The sequence below is a fragment of the Lepidochelys kempii genome, chromosome 14 (genome assembly GCF_965140265.1).
Source record: "Lepidochelys kempii isolate rLepKem1 chromosome 14, rLepKem1.hap2, whole genome shotgun sequence".
NCBI lineage: Eukaryota > Metazoa > Chordata > Testudines > Cheloniidae > Lepidochelys > Lepidochelys kempii.
Window position 1 is genome coordinate 9,502,710 of NC_133269.1, and position 9,974 is coordinate 9,512,683.

The 9,974-nt window shown below is 40.4% G+C and overlaps 1 protein-coding gene across 1 annotated transcript in view; it reads right to left on the minus strand.

The window, feature by feature from the left end:
• SUZ12 (SUZ12 polycomb repressive complex 2 subunit) overlaps nucleotides 1-9,278 on the minus strand; it is a 50,137-nt gene extending 40,859 nt beyond the window's left edge. Inside the window, exons 1-3 of the mRNA XM_073310755.1 lie at nucleotides 8,773-9,278; nucleotides 5,618-5,664; nucleotides 5,460-5,524 (exon numbers count right to left, since the gene is read on the minus strand). Of these exons, the coding sequence (XP_073166856.1) occupies nucleotides 5,460-5,524; nucleotides 5,618-5,664; nucleotides 8,773-9,082 (422 nt within the window). The 5' untranslated portion in view covers nucleotides 9,083-9,278. The remainder of the gene's footprint in view (nucleotides 1-5,459; nucleotides 5,525-5,617; nucleotides 5,665-8,772) is intronic.
• Between the last annotated feature and the right edge of the window lie 696 nt (nucleotides 9,279-9,974).

Consider the following 9,974-nt stretch of genomic DNA (forward strand, 5'->3'; position numbering starts at 1 on the left):
ATCTATTAAGAAAACTAAGGCCTTGACTACAGTTGGAAATAGTCCCTGTTTGGCAATCAGTAAAGCAGCACCATTACTAACCCAAATGTGGACAAGGGCATGCAGGGTTTGCGTACAATCAAGGTTTACCCCTACTTGTAATTGAGATTTCAAGCAGTGAAAACCTTGACATGCCATTGTCTACACTGGTACAAGCCAATACCAATTGCTGAATGAGGGCTATTCCTCAGCCTAGACAAAGCCTTAGCAATCATGGCTCAAGAACAAAGTTTTGTCATTGGTTAGGAAATGGCTAAGTGAAAGGGAAGGAATAAATGATCAATTTTCAAGTCATCAGAAGGTTAATAATGAGATGCCCCAGGAGCTGTACTAGGACTGATGTTTAACATATTTATTAAAGATGGGGAAAAACTGAAAGACTGAAGTAGCAACATCTGCATATGACAAAAGTACATTAGTCAACGCAAGAGAAAACACTGGTAATTCTGAGGGACGCAACAAAGCTGGTGAAGGGGCAATACGATAAATGAAATCCAATGTTGACAAATGCAATGTACTGCATATTTAAAATTATCTGAACTCAACACATTGTTAGATTTTAAGCCATAGAACTCAGGAAAAAAGTATCTACTCAATACAGAGATAGGCAAAAAACAAAACATCACGATGCTTAAAAAATGCGGTAGAATATAACTTTGAAATATGCCATATGCATATATTGCTATAATATCGATGATATAACTTCACTTTAAGTACTGTTCTGGTCACCCTGTCAAAGAGATGGCAAAAAACAGAAGAGGTCCAGAGATAGACAAAGACAATGATTAGAGTCATGGGAGACTTTCATAAAAGGAAAGTGAGAGAAGAGATGAACTAGATTTGTGTCTATGTTGGACATTACATAACATGATAATCACAGCTGAAATATTTGAAGACTAAAATATGTCACATTGCCATTGCAATGATTGTGTCATAATATGCAAGATTTTCAGTGTACCACCATTTACTGATGCTTGCAATACAGTAACTTAAGTGTCTCCCCCCAGTCAAGCAGCACACACTTAACAAGGTAATAAGAATCAAAATAGTAGGGTGCCTCAATATTAAAGCACAAGTTTCTCCAAACATCTTTAATATTAACATTTTCACAATAAGAATTGCTAACCAAAACCGACTTAGTCCACTTATCTTACCAACTTGGTCACCCTTCTGCACTAAATACATCATCACAAAATACGTATTTAATGAAATACCAATTTATCCTCAATATATAGATATGCAACAACAGTACGACTTTTTGGGTTCATTTTTTTCAAAGGCAAAATTTTTAACACTCACCACAAACTTGAAAATAGTCTGAAAACTAGAAAAATTCATGCTCACTGTCTAAACTACTGCCTGGGGAAACAGGGAAAGCCAGTTCTGTCAAAAAACCCACCAAAATATTTTTTTTTGGATTACATGCACAGAATAAAAATTTGTATCTGACACTGTAATAAGACTAGGATGAAAATGTTACAGTTCAAAAAAGATTAAAAACAACAAAATAAAATGCAAAATTATATCAAAGCAAAGCTTTACTGAAAACTTCATTTCTGACATGAGTTTCTCTCCTCCTGAATAACCTACAGTGTAAGTGATTTAGTTACAATTTGTCCGGCATTTTTTGAGATATTTTGAGAGACCAGGGATATTGAGAGTGGAGATGATTATTACTGTGGTATGTAAATATATCATATACAGTTGCAGATGTTGCTTTATATTGATAACAATTATATATTATTGTAAATACCCAGAGCAATTAATAGGCTTTTTAAATAAAAAAATTGCTATGCATTAAAAAAAAATCACTTGAGAAAATTAAGTATTTACTATATATGCATTGTGACTTATAATAGCTAAAAGAAATGGGTCATGAGATAGCTTTTCCGTAAGTACCATTTCTCAAGAACTAATGAATCCACTAAAATTTTCATCATGCTCAAGCTGTGTACAAATTCCCCACATAGAAGCCTCAGTCAATGAGATTTTCCACTCCCCCATTCATAAAAAAAATCCTTTCAAGCTTCTTGCTCCCTGTAATCAGTGTCTGATGTACTGAGTAGGTAGTACATAAAGCTCTTAGTAAGAGCTTAATTGGTTGTACAGATTCCTGTTGAATAAACAGTGGCAATTAGGGTCTGGCCTACATGTTTGCCAGTACAGACATACTGGCAGAGGTATACCAGCAATTCTCGCACTGGAGATGCCATTTATACCAGCAAAAGAGTTCTTTTAAACCAGTTCTTTGAATGGAGTAAGCTATACTGGCAAAAGGACTTTTTTGCTAATATAAAGTGCATGTACACGAGGGCTTTTGCCAGCACAGCTATGTTGGTCAGGAAAGGGGAAAAAAAGTCACCACTCCTGACACACACTGCTGTGCTGGCAAAAGTTTAAGTTTAGATCAGGTCTAACAAGAGACCCATCAGCAAGATTTGGGGGGAAATGCATTTGTGGATTTAGCAGTTTAGCTGAAAAAACATTTCCCTTGAATATTCAGAAATACTGTGTAAATCTACTTCAACTGTTGTATTACATTTGTTTTCTTTACAAAGTAAAGAGTATTAAACAGCTTTGCTTCTCCATTTTTCCTACATCTAATTACTGACTTGATTTCAATAGAGCAGATTACTTTCAGAAAACCTGAACTTTTAGTTATTATAAATGAAATGGCCACTAACATATTCACTACATATGGAAACAACAGCTATCAAAGTAGATTTCTAGATTTGAAAAGATGGTATAGTTTACCCATTAATTAAGGTTAGTAAAGAAATATTTTTTCAAATAGAGAATCTGGGCATTACTTATCCAGCTGAGGAAAGAGAAATTTCCTTTATGGAAGACAGCAGCAAATAATGCTTAATGTACATGCAAAACATCACTTGTGGTTGCTTGGCAACAAACAAGAGGCATCTGAAAAAAACCAAACAAGTTTCAGGTAATGGAGGGGAGACATTTTAACTATCCAGAATGAAAACACGTGATAATTTTCACAACACAAATCTGTTCTTGCATATGGTATAGTTTGCTTGATATATCCACTAGATACCGATACGATTTAGGCTGAGACATGGCAGTCTTTGGTACAGGACAGGTTGCTTGAATAGCCATTGGAGAACTTGCTGGAAAAGGAGAATGGCAGTTTGAAACTATGAGCTAGCCCCCTAGGTCCAAAGCAGTCTGAAGAAACAGTGAACATCATTTCTTAAGTCTGGCTTTGTGCCAATTCAAACAATTAAGGGGGAGAGTCAAGATAAACTATCCAAACCATTGTAGTAACTTTAATGAGAAATTTTTTAAAAAGTAGCTGCAAGTTAACTCATGACAGGAAGTCAGAACATGCTTTCAGCTCATCCCCTATTGGGAGTCAATAATTTCCTTTTAAGAAGGAAGAACAGGTTGTAGGTACAGATTTTTAAAAAAAAAAAAAAAAAAAAAAAAACTATCTTCCATTCACTGGCAATAAGTGGAAATGACCCCTACAATCCTCAAGGGCAAGGAAATTACATTAAATGCTGATTATTAACTAAAACAAAATAAGAGAATGTGGAATACAGCCTACTCACAGAATTTGCACTTTATATTTTTTGTTGGATCAAATACAAGTCTGTCCTCATTGGTTGCCAATTTTATTTACTGCCTACACAACATCCACTCAATGTGAAGCAGCAGTTAAAAAAGCGAACAATGTTAGGAATCATGAAGGGATACATAGTAAGACAGAAAGTATCATATTGCCTCTATATAAATCCATTGTACACCCACATTTGGAATACCGCATGCAGATGGGGTCGTCCCATCTCAAAAAGATATACTGGAATTGGAAAAGGTTCAGAAAAGGACAACAAACAGTATTAGCGGTATGGAATGGCTTCCATATGAGGAGAGATTAATAAGACTCAGACTTTTCAGCTTGGAAAAGAGATGACTAAGGGGGGATATGACAGAGATCTATAAAATCATGCATGGTGTGGAGAAAGTAAATAAGGAAGTGTTATTTACTCCTCATAACACAAGAGCTAGGGGTCAACAAATGAAATTAATAGGCAGTGGGTTTAAAACAAACAAAAGGAAGTATTTTTTTCACACAATGCACAGTCAACCTGTGGAACTCCTTGCCAGAGGATGTTGTGAAAGCCAAGACTATAACAGGGTTCAAAAAAAAACTAGATAAGTTCATGGAGGATAAGCCCATCAATGGCTATTAACCAGGATGGACAGGGATGGTGTCCCTAGCCTCTGTTTGCCAGAAGGTGGGAATGGGCAACAGGGGATGGATCACTTGATGATTACCTGTTCTGTTCATTCCCTCTGGGGCACCTGGCATTGGCCGCTGTCGGAAGACTGGATAGTGGCCTAGATGGACCTTTGGTCTGACCCAGTATGGCCATTCTTATGTTTTATAACTATTCTTTAAATACCCACCATTACTAATGTTCCATTCCACACTAATACTTTTTTCAAGCAATTCAAACTTATTATAATATCTTAATGGATTAACCAGTAAAATTTTTGGCTGCTAACTATCAATAGAATAGTGAATGATTTGCTGTTTGACTAAGGAAATAATTATAACCACCAAACATTTTGTGCCTTTCATCCAGAGAACTCTAAGGACTTCAGTCTTCAACTATAGAACTGCAGATATCCTTTACCAAGAGGAGCTATTAGTTTGCCATATGTTAAAAACAGAAACCCTGTATTGAATCATATGCAACTCAATGTAACCATTTCAAAGAAAAGATATGGTTCTAAAGCCTTTATATTTAAAAAGAATCTTAAAAATAAAGCTAGAGCATTAATTTTAACTGACTGTTGCACTAAATGGCTTTCAAAACAATTACAGAAAAGTAACGCTGATTTAGTTTCCTACATAAGCAGCTTAAGCAGAATTCCCAACATGCTCATTTAGCTAACCTGGCAGTGTTCTTTAGAAAAATATACATTGATTATCTAAGTCAGAACTTAGATAAGATTCAAGTAATAAAGAATAATTGGTTTTAGAACCTTGGAAATTGGGCCTTCACCCATCTATCTCTTGTCAAAGGTTACTGCCAACAACTTTATTGAGAATTTAGGCCCAGATCCTGCACATGCTTAACTTGCATATTTAAGTATTCCTAATGAAGACAATGGGAATATTCCCATGCATAAAGTTAAGCATGTGCTGAACTGTTGGCAGGATGAGGTTCATCATTACAAAAACAATTCAGTTTATAAACATGCACTTTTCCCTTGCAAACTATTTCAAAACTGAGTTGGTGTGAATCTTATAACAACTTCAAGAATGCCTAATGCCTCACACTACATCTGAAAAGACCGATTTACAGTGCAAAATAGAAATGGAGCAATGGGAGAGAATAATCAGTTAACATTCAAATATTAGGAATAGCTTCCAAACAGAATAAAATTACCTTTTGATATTTGTTCGGGAGTTTCTGTGGGACATGTACGTGAGAGTTCTGTGCAAAAATATTGGCTGCAAAGAAATGGAAAAATAATTAAAATGCTTAAGTTGGAGATTCCTACAAATTCAAAGTGAAGAAATAGACTAAGATCAACAATTACTTACTGCTATGAGATTCCGGGTACGTAGAAATCTATATATCTGTGTTGGTTCTATAGGAAAGAAATAGACATTATCTGGTGCATCTTATACCCCACAAAAAAAATTAAGCTTACAAGCAAATATACAGACAATTCTAAATAGTTTTTAGTAGGTGCTGTTAAAGTTAAATATACATTAAGTGAAACCTATGTGACAACTGGGATGTATAAATCATAATTCAGATTAACAGGAGTTTAAGTATCCACTTGTTATCTGTAACATGATCAACATTTTATTCACTCTACTACACTATAGCATATATCAACTATTGGAACTCTGATCTACCTTTGATTTTTCATGAAAAGATGTAGCCCCTGTTACACCTTAGAGCCTTTAGAAGGTGAGCAAAGGCAGAAAACTGCTAATTATTAAAGTAATCCCAAAGCATTCTTTAACACTAAGCAAGTTTTCTCCCTGCCCAATCTATAATGTCTGATATATAGCTTAGTCTGCTATTAATGTATCAGACAACTTGAGATTGTTTTACTTTGCTGTGAAGTACGAAGACATCACTTGTGAATAATTACATGCCAAAAGAGTGTCTTAATGCAGAGTGGCAATCATAATGACCTATCAAACTTACACATGTACAAAAATGCTTGATATAAATGGTTTTAGGCCAGGACAGAAATGTCAGAAAGCTCACAGGATGGGAAAATGTTAACTTTAGTAAATTAACCACCATTTCAACAGCAAGTTGTCTTTACCATAACTTAGCACTGATTGGTGACAGTGGGTCTATGGTCTATTACTCTATAATCATGCTGGATACTAACTTTTTTGATATAATGACTGGTAGCCACCAGTCAAGAAACTAAGCCTTATCTACATGAGAAGATACACTGGTCAAACTACAGGTGTCATTTTAAACCAACTCAAGAGGCTACACAAAGAACTCTTCTTTCAGTTTAGGTTAAGTCAATTAAGAATCAGTTTAAGATAAACAGGTATAAGCCACTTAAATTGGTGAATATTCTAATTTCAGTTTAACACAAATGGGGAAATACGGAGCAAACTGGAGTGCGTGAAATGACCGGAAAATTCCTATACAACTCGTATTTCCCACTCTGTCCCCCACAAGATTATTTTTAAAAGTAAGGGAGCCGGCCATCTCTATATTTTAATATAAGATTTAGCTGCTTATTTTTATATTCCTGACCCACCTAATTTGTTCTAGTGACTGGCAATTATATTGTGATTTAATGAATTTTGAAAATAGCAAATGAACAAGAAGGACGGTGCACTACAGAAAGTATTCTGGTCATTTATTTTCACAAATGTAATTCAGTTTTACTTATAAGTACTTTATTTTAAAAATCAGTTCCACATAAAACCTTAAGTAATCTCAGTCCTGAATTCTGCACAGCCCAACTGAGAAACTGAAAGATTTCACTTTGTGTTAATTATAAACAGTGATAAAAATAAAGGTTTTACTATGCTTAGGACCAAGTTAAAAAACAGAACAGAAGGAAAAAGTTTACGGATATATCATAGAAAATAAAAATGTTTTATGGTCTTCATTCCTTTAAGAGAATCTTTAACACCTTAGCAATCCAAAAGTAAAAAATAACTACCACGCAGAAAGACACAAGAAAACCAAGTGCTGTCTCAAAGATTTAATATTTCATTTAAAAACAGACTATGACTTCTTGAATTTAAACTCTGACTTCCTAGAGGAATGAGTGAGGAGTGAAAACACACACATTATAGCAATACTTTATTAGACACTTTCCCAAGAATACCTATTAAACCACATATATTCCACAATCCTATCATACTGTCAAGTCAAAATGAAAAATAAGTTATCCTCCTCAATTAGATTACCTTCAAAAAGAAAATCCACACAAGTGTTCATGACAGACACAACTGCTAGATTATACATAAATCCTAATAATAATAGTATTTCTTTACTGTATCATTTTCACATTAGTGCTATAAAACTGAATTCACAAGTAGACATTCTAGTATACCTTATACAATACTACTTATTTCTACTCATTACATGCCCAAATTTAAAGCCATCTTCTCAAGTAGTTAGAGCAGGGACTAGGCTCAAGTATTCTGGGTTATATTCTGAGTCCTGCCATGGATCACTTGTGATCCTGAGCAAGTCACTTAATCCTCCCTACATCACTTGACCTAATGCAGTATTTACATTCCCTCCATCTTCACTGATTGGGTTAATTAGCAGTTGTAAAGAATTTTTAGTCAATGATCTCAAGACTCCCCACAAAAAACATTAAAATGCTAACTACTATGTATTACAAATAACTGCAGTGGTGACAAGTTCATCCCAAAACCATCTCTGGATTTAATATTTTAATTTTCCTTCAAACCATGTAGACTGCAGGGCTTGGGATACTAGGACACAATGTAAAAGTTAATTATTATCCTGGGTATTCGGACCAAGCTTCTGTGAGGAACTGTATCCTGCATCCAAAGTGACTCTCTGCCTACCTGGAACCACCGGCGGAGGGGGGGGGGGGCCCTGAGAGAGGGAGGGCAGCGACTTAAATTTCAAACTTAAAATAACCCAGTAAAATTCGGTTTTGCACAGAAGAGCAAAATTAAGTTAACTGAGGCTCACAGTCTTTCCTTAACAGCCTGAGACGCAAAAATCACCAAAAAGGAGAAATAACCGAAGGGGCGCAAATACCCCCTCCCTCCCGCCCAAGAAGCGTCCTCGGGCTGGGTAAGAGGGAACATAAAATCACCTTTGAAATCTTCCCATTTCAACCATTTCCCAGAGGCCAAAGGCAACGCCAGGAAAGCGCTTCAGTAGAGGACGGGCACAAATGCGCCGTCCCCCGAAAGGGGCCCCGAATCTGAACGAAGCGCCTGCCACTTCGGGCTTACCCGCACCCCAGCCACCCCCGATCTCCGCTTCCGCTCCATGCGACGAACCTCTCTAGCCCCCAGACCTTCCTCCCTCCGGGAAGTCCGGCCCCGAGCTCACCTCCCGCCCCACGCCCTACCCCACGGCGTGATCTCGTTTCCTTCCCCCCGACATCCCCCTTTACCCGCCTCCCTGCGCCCCGTTCTCGCCTGTGCGAACCCCCAGAGCCTCCCCTTCCCCCAGCCCCTCCCTCTCCCTTCCTGCGGCCGCTCCCGGTGCTCACTCTCGAAGGCCTGCAGGAAGAGCTCGTGGTCGGCCTGGATCTGCTCCATCTTCGGCTTCTTCACAGGGGGCAGCGCTGCAGCCGCCGCAGCAGCAGCCGAGGAGGCCGAGGAGCCCCCCGAGTAACCGCTTCCTCCGCCGCCGCCGCCTCCGGGAACGCCACCGGATTTACCGCCCGGAGCCGCGGCAGCCGCGGAGCCCCCGAACCCCCCGCCGCCGCCTCCTCCTCCGCCGCCGCCGCCTCCACCGGCGGCACCGCCAGCGGAGCCCGAGCTGGGCCCCGCGCCTCCACCGTGCTTCTGAGGAGCCATGGGCCTCACCCCAGAGCGGGCACCGGCGGACCGGAGACCGAGCGAGGAGGGAGGGGGGCGGCTGGGGCGGGCGGGGTAAGGACGGGGGAGGGGAAGCACCGAGCTCCAACTCCTCTAAGTCTCCTCCGCTCCGTTCTCCTCAGCCCTACGGGCGACCAGCCGAACCCGACGCCGACACTCCGCCCGCCTCCCTCGCATGCCCATTCGCTCCGAGGATGGCGCCGCACCGACGGATTGGCCAACGGTAGTCCCGCCCCTGCGTGACGCAGAGATGGTTCTGGAAGAGTTTGGTTGGTCGGTGCGCTTCGCCGCTCGGTGCTTTCCCCCTCCCCCTCCTTTGAACTGAATTCGCGGGAAAGGGCCGCTCTTTCCCCCTCGCTCTCCGAACCGCGGGGCATGGTGGGTAAGCACTGGTTGCCTGCAGCCTGGGAAGTCTCACGCCGCCTCTGTCAGTCAACTAGTAACAGCCCCTTTCTGCCCGCGAGGTGCCCCCTCAGAGCTGGCCCGCTCTGCCCTCCGGCAGCCCCACAAGGCCTCTCTGCCCCCTGCTGATCTCACCCCGGCCCAGTAGGGTCACCCATCTCTTCCAGCCCCCAAACTTCCCCAGCGGCTGCCTCCCTCCAGCCTCATGTCAAATGCCCCCCCTCCCGTCCCCCAGGCTGCCCCAGTTCTAGCAAATGCCCTCCCATAGCGCTGCTGCCTCCATCCCCAACGCTGCCCTGTAGAGCTAAAACTCCTTGTACCTCCCCACACGTCTGCCCCTTCCACCCACCCGCTCCCCCGTGCTGCCCCGCAGCATGACCTCTATGGGGTTTAATCGGATTAAGACCATTAAAAACTCCAGAAGAGCCAAATGAAGCTGAATTAGTTGAAATAACTAAATAGGGCTTGA